The 13,729-nt window shown below is 35.0% G+C and overlaps 2 protein-coding genes across 2 annotated transcripts; both read left to right on the plus strand.

Annotated features, from left to right (window-relative positions):
* Nucleotides 1-3,739: 3,739 nt before the first annotated feature.
* Nucleotides 3,740-4,966, plus strand: LOC127839830 (alpha-2A adrenergic receptor-like). Its single transcript, XM_052368218.1, has one exon. It carries the CDS (start codon nucleotides 3,740-3,742, stop codon nucleotides 4,964-4,966), a length of 1,227 nt encoding a protein of 408 aa, XP_052224178.1.
* Nucleotides 4,967-8,927: 3,961 nt separating this feature from the next.
* Nucleotides 8,928-13,482, plus strand: LOC127838659 (neuropeptide FF receptor 2-like). Its single transcript, XM_052366521.1, has 2 exons — nucleotides 8,928-9,158; nucleotides 10,349-13,482. The coding sequence occupies exon 2, from the start codon at nucleotides 10,386-10,388 to the stop codon at nucleotides 11,607-11,609; it is 1,224 nt and encodes a 407-aa protein (XP_052222481.1). The 5' UTR covers nucleotides 8,928-9,158; nucleotides 10,349-10,385; the 3' UTR covers nucleotides 11,610-13,482.
* Nucleotides 13,483-13,729: the final 247 nt, after the last annotated feature.

Consider the following 13,729-nt stretch of genomic DNA (forward strand, 5'->3'; position numbering starts at 1 on the left):
TAATAGTTTCATTTCAAACGTCGAAATACAGCACTTGCTTTTCAAAATAAAGATTGTTCGCCTTAACAGCGATTTGGCCTAACTTTATAGGGAGAAATGTAGCTGGAACGTATAGCGAGCGATATAGCTTGATCTTATAATGGGCGATCTAACCTGGTCTTATAGTGAGCGATATAGCCTGGAGTTATTGTTAGCGAAAAAGCCTAACCTTGAAACTAGTGAAAAAGCCTGACATAATAGCAAGATATATAGCCTGACCTTATAGCGAGTGAAACAATCTGACCTTATAGTGAGCAATGTATCCTGACCGTTTAGCGATCGATAGAGCGTGATCTTATAGATGGCGATCTAGCCTGGCCTTATGGTGAGCGTTATAGCATGACCTTAAGTGAGCGATATAGCCTGACCTTATAGCGAGTGATAAAGCATGACCTTACAGCGAGCTATATAGCCTAACCATATAGTGAGTGATATAACTTGATCGTATAGCGAGCAATATAATATGACCTTATAGCCAGCGATATTGACTGAACTTATAGCGAGCGATATAACTTGACCTTTAAGCGAGCGATATGATATGACCTTATAGCCAGCGATATAAACTGACCTTAAAGCCAGCGATATAGACTGACCTTACAGCGAGCGATATAACTTGACCAAATAGCAAGCGATATAATCTAACCTTATAACGAGCGATATAGACTGAACTTATAGCGATCGATATAACTTGACCTTTTAGCGAGCGATATAATATGACCTTATAGCCAGCGATATAGACTGATTTTATAACCAGCGATATAGACTGACCTTACAGCGAGCGATATAACTTGACCTTATAGCAAGCGATATAATCTGACCTTATAACGAGCGATATAGACTGAACTTATAGCGATTGATATAACTTGACCTTTTAGCGAGCGATATAATATGACTTTATACCCAGCGATATAGACTGACCTTGTAGCCAGCGATATAGACTGACTGTATAGAGAGCTATATTATATGCGATGTAATTTGACCTTATAGCGAGCGATACAGCCTAGCCTTACAGCGAGCGATATAACTTAATCTTATAGCAATCGTTATAGCCTGGCCTTATAGCGAGCGATAAACTGGTAATCTGACCTTATAGCGTGCGATAAAGCCTGACTTTATAGCGAGTGTTATAGCCGAACCTTATAGCGAGCGTTATTGCTTGACCTTATAGCGAGCGTTATTGCTTGACCTTATAGCGAGCGTTATTGCCTGACCTTATAGCGAGCGATATAGACTGACCGTATAGCGAGTGATATAGACTGACCGTATAGCGAGTGATATAGACTGCCCTTTTAGCGTGCGATAAGCGCTAGTAATCACAGTCTAAACAGGGTTGGGCACATATTGTTCTTATTGTGAGAAATTATATTATTTGTATCTAATATTTAGATCTATAAGATATGCACATATATAAAAGAATTATAAGAACATAATTTTAACCGGGGTCCTTTAGAATGAAGTCTTACGCGCTGCCATTTTTCATTTAGACTTTAGAACTTAAGTTTATTTAAAATGTATTGTAAGTTATACGCGTATGTTTTTTAAATCGACGAAAACGCTTTATACTGTTAACTGTTACGTTTGATGGTAATCTTTAAACGAAATGATCGTTTTGATATATTTTGAAGACATAATCATTATTTCATTAAAAATGTATACGTTATGTACTTTTGACAATATAAGTTTTGCTATTTTATTAAATTGCGAACAAGTAAATCGCGTATAAATAAAATCATATAACTGAAAAATTATTTTGCCACATTAAAAAAGATATTCAAGAAATTTCAACCATTAAGACGCGCGTTTTTCGATTTAAAAGTTGCGATTTTGTCCACGGTTTAGCCTTAAATACACTTACTGCACTTACATTCAACACCAGTCACACCAGGGCGTCAAAAAATATGAAGATTACAGAGGGGCGCTCTATGCAGTCGCCAGCACCTCAAGGCGCTGAGTCATCTCATAGAATGCCATGTAATGGCGATCATTGTGTGCTTGTACAAAGACATTGCCGCGGCTCGTACTTCAAAATGCAAACGCTGTGTCAAGACTATGAAATCCTCTTAAATACCGTACCAAAAATTTAAACGGTAATGCACCATATTTTCAAAGGCTAAACCGAGCGACTCTTTTGGCATTAGCCCGTTTTTTTCCAGAACCTTGCTCAAATACTTATGGAATAAATCCATCGCTACCCAGCAGCCAAGGATGCAGTTGTTTATCTTTTTGATGAAACATAAAATTAATTAGTAAATCATAATAAAGACAGCGTTTGAAAAATGTTAACTTAAAATCGATATACATTCAAAACTTATTTAAAGACCAGCCAATTGAATTAACATGTGTGAATGCTTTTTTTAAAACATTTGCTTTACAAAGTATCTGAAAATATCTGGCAAAGAAACCTTAGAAATGACACAAAGCTAAACGTCCTCAGTACAAGTTACCAACTTCAGGTTTTTTTTAATGACCATGTGTATCGATAATAGATCGAGAACACCGATCTTTATCAAAAAATCATGATCTAAATTTAAACAATATAGAAGAAAACATTTAAAGTAAATTAAATATCGAGTAAATCGAAATTAAATATCTCTTTCAACTTCATAATACATTTGAACGAACGCGAATATCGGTCCTAGTTCATATAATTTTCTTTTTATTGAAATGTATTCAAATGGAAGCACTGTAAACTGTCTGAGTGAGCTATTATTGTATCAGATAATAGGTGACACGCGCATTGAACCGACTGTCTGTAAAAAGCGGGTTATTAATTACTGATAATAAATTTGCTGAAGGCTGCATTATACAAATAATGACACACAGACCCGGCTCGTGTTACAATTTAAGTCCTTTTTAAGCGTTCTAACGAATGATTGCTCTTTAATACTTCAATCAAATATCACCACAGGCATGGCATATAGCTTTTATTGTCAAATGCTCGATTGGCTTGTATCGATCAATTGTGCAAGTGCAACAATATTTATATTATATCTTATTTCGCTTGACCTTGCATTATTCATTGGTAAGTGTTTGTATTACCATACCCCGAAAGGAAACATTACTAATTATATTGTCGCCCACTTAGAAAAGGATCGTTCCGAAACCTTGATATGAACAAACAACCTCTTTGTAAAATTGAAATAAACCATAATGAAATCACGATCTTATTTGAGAGACGTGTATTGATGAATTGAAAGAATTGATAATCTGTTGTATGAACTTGAAATAAGCTATTCATATTGAAATATCATTACATTTTGATTGAATATTTATGTTTGCCTTTCGAATGGACAAATCGTGTTTGAAGTAGTTAAAATAACGTACCTTATATTTTTTAATATTGTAAATGCATTATGTTAGTGTCTCTTGCAGTTCTCTGTGGACACGTACCAGCGGTTTTTTGTTATCACAAGGTATGTTTTTTTTCAGTTTTGTTGAGACATGTAATTGTAATATAAATTGCTTATTGGTGTCCATTTTATTGCATACATTAAAAAAGCAACATAATTTATTGTAAAACTAGTGTTTGTATAACTAGCATATAAAGTGTAGCAGAAAACTTAAAAATACTGTTTTTAATTTATTACTGGTCCAATGTTTGAATATCGTATAGACCTGTCGTTTTTGCATATATAAATCTTCATTTTTTCAGTTTAATTATTGACGCACGATGTAAACAACCGATCTACGCTCGACGAAAATGTCACTCGGAGGAAACAGAAGCGATGCATACTTGCTCAAGGAGGTTAACTCGAAAATTACGTCATCGATGACGCCAGTGATCGTGTATCTCAGCGTTTTGATGCTCTTTGGTCTCATTGGCAACATTCTCGTCTGCTATTACTACGGATGGAAGACAGGACGCTCCAGTCACGCGGTGTTTATTTGCACCGTTGCCGTGTTCGACTTGATAAGTTGTGGCGTTTCTATTCCGATCGAGATCGTAGACATAACTTTTTTCTACACTTTCAGAAACGGTGGATTGTGTAAATTTCTACGTTTTATCAACTACATTGTTACAACAGGAAGCGCATTTACACTTCTGGTGGTCTCCGTTGATCGTTTTAGGCGTGTATGTCGACCTTTTAAGAAACAGCTCAACCTTAAAAAGTCAAAGGTCATGTGTGGTATCTCAGTCGTAGTAGCTGTTGTTTACTCATGGCCGGCTTTAGTTTTTTACACCTCTGTGCACGTGAATCTGACAGCGTCCAATGGTAAGAACATAACTGGGTACGACTGTACAACGACTAAGGACAGCGGCTATAACACGTATCTCTGGATTTTCAATGGAGTGTATTTAGTTACCTTTCTCGCTAGCACGACCATCCTGTGTGTTATGTATTCATTCGTGGGAAGGTCTATTTTAGGACATAAGAGGAAGAGTCAGCTCTATTCTAGACCTATTTCTGAAGTGCGCGGTTTAAATTACACCAACAGTGACACATCGCAGACAAAGAAGGGTAACCAAAGAACACACGGACGTTCAGAGGAATCGGTCCCCTCAGAAAACAGTAACATTGATCAGGATAATAATCCTGGCAATGTGATTAAAAATGTCGAAATTAACAAGGATGTAAACGACGAACAATCAGGGGACAGCAACACACGACGGAAAAAATCAATAGAGATAAAATCAAAGAAGTACACTATGATCATGATAGTTATAACAGCAATATTCATAATCAGCTTTTTGCCACATTTGGTATTAATTATTCTAGATGAATTCTTGACGTTTCACAAAACCACCGCAAGTCAGGTCGCCTTTCAGTTTGGGGTGAGGTCGTACTTTCTCAATTCCGCGATAAACCCACTGGTCTATGGATTCTTCAACCCGAAATTCAGACTTTTCTACAGCTCCAAACTGTGTCGATGTTTTCAATACCAGACGCCTGCTGGAGGTATATCGACAAGTTCGGGGGCGACATAAGACGATATGGCATTCGTTTTGATACGCTCATTTAACTCAGTTTGATAATATAAATCCATTATGTTTTGAATAAAATCAGTATCAGTATAAGGTGAGATTATTGTCAATCTGAGTATACAAAACGAGCTTGAAAAACAAGTTATACGAGTCGCGCGTTGGGAAAACCAGGTTTAATGCATGAACGTAAAGTGCAGTCACAGATTTGCCTGTGCAGTGCACACAGGTTAATATCCGACGAAATGTTTTTGCTAAACTGGATTTCCGCAAAGGAGAGACTTCCTTTAAACGTATAATTTACTAAAGGCGGAAAGTGACGTCCTATAAGCCTGTAAGAACTGCACAAGCTAATCTGGGAAGACACTTTATGTACATGAATTAAGCCCCGTTTTCCCAGATATTTATATTTATATAAAATGAAAAAAGTAATTAGTTTGATGTTGAACGTTTCTCTACCACAGGGTAAAAAGAGATTGAATAGGCCTTACAATTACGAAACACATTGTATGACTGATTTGCGCAATTAACATTACATTGAAACGTTTGCCTTTCACTACTTTTCTATAGAAGAAAATGTGAGCTTTGTTCTGTTAAAATTGGGAAAATGTCGTACCATATTATAATGTGTAATGCGTTCCTGACTTATCAGTGACGACACTTTTCGATTTATGGAATGTGTTGTTTAAAGGAAGTCATTTCTAAACAAAAATTAAGTTTTTGCGAAAGTGTCGACCATGATAAGCGGATGGAGATTGCACAGGCTTATACGTGGAGACACTGTACGAAAACGTATTCAGTCCAGTTTTCATAGATGGAGGCTAATACGTTTGACTACGTATTGGGCTGTAATGAAGATCTGTATTGAACAATGGTATTTTTTTCAGTGTAATTATTCATCATTGTAATTATTGTGTCTGTTATAAGTATTAAAATTAAGACTTCAGCGGCCTTGCTTATGTTTTTGAATCAAATCACACACTTTTATATGGATAGTTTTAATAAATCATTGGATTTATTAGTGGTTAATTATATATCATAAAATTCTAAATTCTCAACGACGACTCAATGAATCTACTTGATATGTCGCCCATAATTGTTGGTACATTTTACATTAAAATCATGTATCCATGACGCACTGTTTTTTAGATTAATTGCGTGTGTTATTTTACTCGTGCTTCATGTGCAAATTGAAGTATGCGAACTATATTGATGTGTCTATTATTCTTAGGACACTATTATAGAACAATATATTTCTTTTGATATTTGATTTCAAAGCGTGTGTTCGCAATAAGAAGATTTCAGGTTATTCGTAAAAGCAGCATGGTAGTTAAAACAAGCCCATAAAACAAACTGCAACATATGTTTAAAAAAATCATGTCACCTCTTTTAACCGCGCGCTGTGCCATCAACAGTACTCAATCAAAACAAAACAACAACAACAAAAACACAATTTTCATGACGACCTGGACATATGTGTTAAGACTCGATCTTGTGACTTAGTTCAGAGTGGTATTGCTAGATTTTTTTATCGAATCATGGATCAGTTCGAAAACTGTTTCTTTGAGATATTTAAATGTCTTTTTTTGTTCATTGGTCAAATTTTGAGAAAATGTCGTGATGAATTAATTTTAAATTATGGAAAATAGTTCTTGCTGTGTTAAAAGTGCATTACAATCTATACTGTTCAAATATTGGGTACGAATGAGCCGCGTCATGCGAAAATGGGTCTTATTACATATGCGACCAATGTAACTCAATACCAGCTAACGAAGGCGAGCTGTCTGATCGGGAGCTACGCTGTACGCTAATCAGTCCGGCATCGTTTCGTGGTCTTATTGGTGGACCAGGAAGCACCGGGGTTAAGCTACGTTGGTCGTTTTAAGCATTAGACTCTTTTTTTTCACAATGCGGCTCACATTATTAGTTGGTATATAATTTTATTTTATGTAATTTAAATGTATTTAATGTAAATATAATTAAACGACATGTACAATGCACACTTATTTGCAGCGACTCAAGGTTCTTGTTGAAAACACGCACCAATGTTGGCACAGTTTGCCTTTCTAATGTTTGTGTTCGTAAATTCAATTTAAATGTGGTGTCTTCTGCTTATTTATTGTGTAATTACCTACTGATCGCCTTAATTGTCATTTATGGGCCTCATTTTTTCCAATACTAAACACCGGTTATGAAAAACGTTCCTAATACAAAAGGTGAAAACACATGAAAAAAGACAGAAAAAAATAACAATTAACACCAGAAGCATAAATGAAAAGACACTTTTGTAAGCATTTGCTCGTGTCTTCATTTTTAACTCAAACAATTATGGGCTACCTGTTTGAATCAAATAACTATATTTTGTATTTCATATCATACACCTATACATTATAGATGGTTTGCGTATACAATACCCTTGTCAAATTACAGAACAATACAAAACACAATTAGCTTCTTGAAACGGACAATAACAGAATACAGTAGTACTTTTGTATTTTCCAAATATTCGAGTAAGATTATCGCAATGGATTTCATCGTCTTATTCTTTCTTTTCGAAAAGTGCGCACTTTATTTCGATTGGTTTTACTAACGCCGTTAGTTAAAAGGAAGTCCACGATGTGTTATTAATAAACATGTTTACCGCAATGCGGGGTTACTATTTGTTGACAACAACAAGGTTGAATGTTTAAGCGACAACATCTGCGACATGTAATCATGTTACATATAATACAGCTCAAAAAAAAGAAATGCGAGTCAACAAACATCCTAAGAGGAAATAAATAACACCGATTTTTATGACATGCGTGTCTCATCATCCAAACATTGAGGAAGATAAGTAAAAAACAAGTTTGACAACAAGTAAACAAGACTGGGTATGCATTGAATAAATTATAATTGAAAACCACTAGCGAACACTCAGAAGTTGTTGACAGTGTCAATTTTGAAATTGACTTTTTTCGCATGTTATTACCCTGTAAAACAAACTCTCTGCTGTGGCGTATCTTTGACGCAGTATTATTGCAAAGCAAATTATGAATGTGTTATTTTTTAGAACTAACCATTAAGAAAAACATACCCCACAATAACAAAAAATATTACACAATATTTGAATACTCGTTTTATGGTTCTTTATTTCATTGCCTTAGATATTTGTAAAGTCACCTGCGTTTGAAAGTAAAGTTTTCGTACACATTCAGCAAGTATAGCGAAGCGTGTCGGGTATGTTGCTTCTTTAGTCGCTGAGGTAACACTTTAGTCAATATTCGAGGTGATAGAAACGTATTTCTGTACACAAAGATCGAGTGTACCAAAATGTATGGGCGTAATATTTTAAGTCTCTCGACAAAATTTAAACCATATTCCGCGTGACTTCATTGGCCATGCCAACAAAATCCCGATCGGGCTTTTCTGAACATACCGCTTCACACCTGTTCACACAATCGTTCCCTGGATTCGAGCGTGCGCAGGATTCATCCTAAGAAAGTTATTGATGGCAGAGTGCCTGGTCGGAGCCAGAACCTACGCGCGCCAAAGTTTCGCGTGGAAAGACAGACCAACAATCGGATGTCGTTCGAAGCGATGATCTGTGTCATCCATGCAGACTCTTCTCTTTTGTAGCTCAACTTGAGATTGTTCTTTCATATAATTACCTTTTTATCGTGCAAACAGCCAAATTATTGAAGCTTTACCGGTATTTTGGATGGGTAACTATTAAATTAAAAGTTTGTTTTTATTGTTAAAATTAAATAATATTCAAATAAGAATGATAATAGTCCAACAAACGCCGTATGTTTCTCATATTGTTCGACACAAGATCATTGGGCTATTTAGGTACTCGTTGTGGAAAAATGTAATACCCATTGGCTGGCTACACCAATGGATTTAAACTATATACTTTGGTAAAGAATAGTGCCTTAGTACATTTTGTCATGTGCAGTTACTCTTCTATAACAGATTCGAAGTTATCTATATAACGAGTAGTGTGTGTGCATAAAAACCATATTTATTAGTGGTTTAATCGGATCTTATAGTGCAAAGTTCACAGAACGTAAAACACGGTTAATAATTATACACATCCTATTCAAAATGAATCAATAGAGGAATAAAAATACGGTGTAGTAATTGATACGTCAAGGTACTTGACTGGACACAGCTCGAGACAAAGAAGAATCTGGATTTTGAAGATCAAATTGAAAAAGTGAGCATGAATTGACGACTAAATTGACTCGATTGAACATGTAGATTTGACACGTCAACGACCAGTCTTTTTTTTGCCTTTACAATTAACATACATTTAAAAAAATCCTATATTTGTTTTAGAACCATCGGCAACGCCTGATCTAGATGTTTGTATAATGAATCCGATTTATAGATCTCGACTTGCTTATGATTTGTTTTTTCGCAACTTTTACACAGTATGAATTTGGATTGTTATGTGTCGATTTACACATTTTAGATAGAAATGTCAGGGTATTTAATGATCTTATTATTTCGCATATTTTGAAGATCACCGTAACAAATGTTAGTTTTTGGAGTATCAAACATATTGTGTTTTGGAAAAGTATTAAAAAATAGAGGATTCCGAAAAAAAGAGACAGCTATGTTATGGTACTTCGTTGTACTTTTCTTTCTATGCTTTTACATTAACACAACTTAACAACTTTGCAATCTTTTACCTCAAATGGTATCTTTTTAAATCATAGGCATTAAACACACTGCTTTCTCAATACGATATCATGTCAAATGTTGTTGGTTGAAACCATTTTTTATTACTGTTAAAAATAATAATTTGCCCGATAACGCATGTGTAATGATCAAGTGGCCGCAGGAATTTATCTTCCAGGTTTATGACCTTAATCCGTTACTAAAAACATGATCAAAAGATCATCAGATAAGCAAAAACGGGCCAGAAAACTGGTAAATTAGCGTTGTTAAATATTCTGTACGAATATTAAGAGTAATAAATTATGGACATAAACCCGTTTGTCCGAAAATATATTGTCACGATGACTTTGCATGTTTTGTTCACAATGTGAAAGGAAATCAACCATATGTTGTTTTTTCTCCGTTTACATCTGTATTGTTCAGCTGTAAGTTAAATGCATTTAAATGATTAAAAAAATACACATGTATTTTGCTTATATTGATTTGTTATGCTTATATAGCTTCCTTATGCACATAATACTTAATGCGGTACCAGAGGAAAGCACCCAATGGGGCGATTGATTTATCAAACCGTTGATTGTTTTCCTTTATTCAACCACTCCAACTAAACATAGTTAAAATGCTATGTAGTTTTTATTTATGTTTACTTTTTGGGTTGATACAAATTGGAAATTACCTTAGACTTTATTAATAATACGTAAGAATTATACATTTATATTTCAGGTAAATTGGGAATTTGCTGCCGGTGAAACAGGGAAAAATGACTACAGAAGCAAACATCAGCGATTCCGATTTGCTTGAAAAATTAAATTCAGAAGTTGCGTCATTGATGACGCCAGTCGTCGTTTACCTAAGTGTATTGATGTTCTTCGGTCTCTTAGGAAATATTCTCGTCTGCTATTACTATGGACAGCAGACAAGGCGCTCAAGCCATGCCGTTTTTATTTGCACTGTTGCGTTATTCGACTTAGTGAGCTGTGCTGTGTCGATGCCGATTGAAATTGTAGATATGAGGTTTTACTATACATTCACTAACGGACATCTTTGCAAGTTCCTGCGTTTTGTTAATCACGTAGCCGCAATAGGAAGTGCATTTACACTTCTTGCGATATCTGTTGACCGATTTAGAAGAATATGTCGGCCATTGAAGAAGCAGCTTGACTTACTGAAATGCAAGTTACTCTGTGCACTTTCGTTTTTGCTTGGTTTGATATATTCTTGGCCGGCGTTAGTCTTTTATAAATCGGTCGAAGTTGATTTAAACGCGCAAAATGGTCGAATTGTGAAAGGGTATGATTGTACGACGACAGATGAAAGTAATTATAGAGCCTATATCTGGGGTTTCAATTTCGTCTATCTTATAACGTTCATATTTGGTACTGGAACCCTTGTTGTGATGTATTCGCTCGTCGGCAGGTCCATATATCAACATAAAAGAAAACTAATACAGACACGACCAATGTCGCGGATACGGCGATCCAAACACGTGCACGCGGATTTAGATTCAACTAAAATTGATGAAGAAAGCAGCGGAATTGATATCGATGAGCAGGGTCGTGCATCGTGTGCTAGAAAGGCAAATGCTATGCAACTGCGCGCAAAATGTATTGACGCAGAGCAAAAGAAGGCAGTGGATATAAATGGTGATCATCATAAGAAAGACAAACTTAACAACAAATCTATAAAGTACACCATGATCATGCTAGTGGTTGCATCGATTTTTGTTATCAGCTTTTTACCATATCTTATTTTAGTCATAGTTGACGAGTTTAACGACTTAAGAGATTCTTTACGGGGAAGTTCTCTAGTTGGATATGAGATCGGTGTGCGCTCTTACTTTCTTAATTCTGCCATAAACCCAATGGTTTACGGATTTCTGAATCCAAAATTTAGACAGTTTTATAGCTCTAAACTAGCTCGATTAACCATATATTCATTCACTAGCGAGGCTTTGTCGTCCAGTACCGCGATAACGAATGCATAGGTTCCTGAGATACTTGTCTTTGAAAAATATTCAATATTTTGAAGGCCAATTTAATAATGTCAATGTACGCTCCATTGACAGTTTTTTTGATGTTTGGATGTATTTTCTTCCTTATAAGATAACTAGATAAAACATTAAAAAGCGAATTTAAGTTGTTGCTTTCATTTTTGAAAACGAAAGCAAAACGTATTAAAAAAGTAGAGCAAGACTATTTTGTCATGTGCATATTGCTAGTTGAGGTATACTTAGCACTTATTCTGCATGCTTTCCTCGTCGGAACTAGCGTTCACTTAAATATGCTATGTTTATTGTCTGGCCCTGGACGATAAGGCTAGCAAAATTTCGTAGTGACATATCATCCGTTTCCGTGTACAATGCCGCAAGGATATTCGACCAATCAAATCAAGCGTTTTCAACACAGTTACGATGCAGGCGGTGTTCGCTTCATATTAGCCGTTATACGCTTTGCTAGCCGCTCAAATGCGCGTTGCTTAACATTCTTCATACCAAGAGTATAAAAACGTGAAGAGGAATTTTATTAGTCATTAGTTGGCTTATTACTATTTATGGAAACGGAATTTTAACGAGGAAATTTCCCAACGTTATATGATGTAGTTACAACGGGATATATCTCGATGGTTTCGGACAAAGACTTGCTTATGAGCTTGCTTTTATAACAAAAAAAATAGGTGTATGCATTTAGAACATGAGAGAGTACCCGGGTTCGACCCGCATTCAGGTCAATGCCTCTCTAGCTTGGTTACATGGAAAGATTCTATAGATACTTTGATTGCGGGTTTCTGTTCGATGTAGATACATACGGCATCATCTCAGACTTTGCCATCGATAAGAAAACAAAGAAAGGTAGTTTAGTTCATTTACATACATCACATTTGCTTACATAGCGGAAAAGCCTGAACATAAATAGTGCAGTATATCTTACTTAAAAAATGTATTAATATAAATAACTGAAAAAAACATACACATGTTATTAAAAGGATACAAATTTAGAATGTTAAAGGTTATATAAACATCATTTTTGTTCTCGATATACGTACGGTGTGTTTCGTTGTTTTACAAATACGACATCATTTCAATAAATGTCCTGCCTGTTTGATAAATGTTATTTCAACGACATGGGCTACTTTCAGAAAACTGGAACCAGTAAATAGAAAATACATTCTCTTTTATCAGTTTTTGTTGATCATGATAGTATTTGGTAGTTTGGTCTCTAATATAACGGGCTCAAGACGCACCAAATACACCATCTGTCCATGATTCACAAGTTTACGAGTACTAAAATATTTACTTTTTGGGGTGTCAGTTACTGCAAAACTGATCTCATTCATAATTTGGCAACTCGACACATTTTCATGCAAGGCTCTTTTTATCCGGATGTTTTATATTAATGTTTGCGCGAACCCAACTTGTTTTGTTCATAATTCTTCATAAAGAATGTACTTAGCTCTATTGCTATCAAACAAAATGCATCCAACAACCTTGCAAACTAAAAGCTTTACATAGGCGTGCGTTTTTGTTTTGAGCCATTACTTAAATGCTCGAAAATAATGACATTATTTAATTTAATCATTTTTAATTACGTTATATAAATAATTTGTATATTTTTGTATTGAAACATATTGTATCAAATATATTTTTGTAAACATATCCGACGTGTCTGTTGACATTTACTTTCATTAATTAAAATTCAGTTCACTGTTAATGATGGAACTTAAACATCATGCATTCTTGTAAATTATTAAGCAAACTATGAAATATGGATTGTGTAAGGCGTTTGAATAGGTTTGCAGTATGTTTGTAGTAATTCTGATAATTTCAGGTTTATATATTTGGTAACTTATTTCATCCCAAATCGGCGAAGACACATATTTATATTACTATCTTAATTATATTCACGATTGCATGTGTTGTATGTTGTATTTTTATGCTTTATTATTAATATAATCAAAAGCATGTATAGCCGAAAAATTGAAAAGTATTGCTGTATCATTTGATATTAAAAAGAGAGAAAAAAACGATAGGACTTTCAATTAACCGCTTTACGCAAACACATACATATAGAATCATAAATGCAACGTAACAAGAGAGACCATGTATAC

This window comes from Dreissena polymorpha, chromosome 7 (genome assembly GCF_020536995.1).
Source record: "Dreissena polymorpha isolate Duluth1 chromosome 7, UMN_Dpol_1.0, whole genome shotgun sequence".
In the NCBI taxonomy this organism is placed as follows: domain Eukaryota; kingdom Metazoa; phylum Mollusca; class Bivalvia; order Myida; family Dreissenidae; genus Dreissena; species Dreissena polymorpha.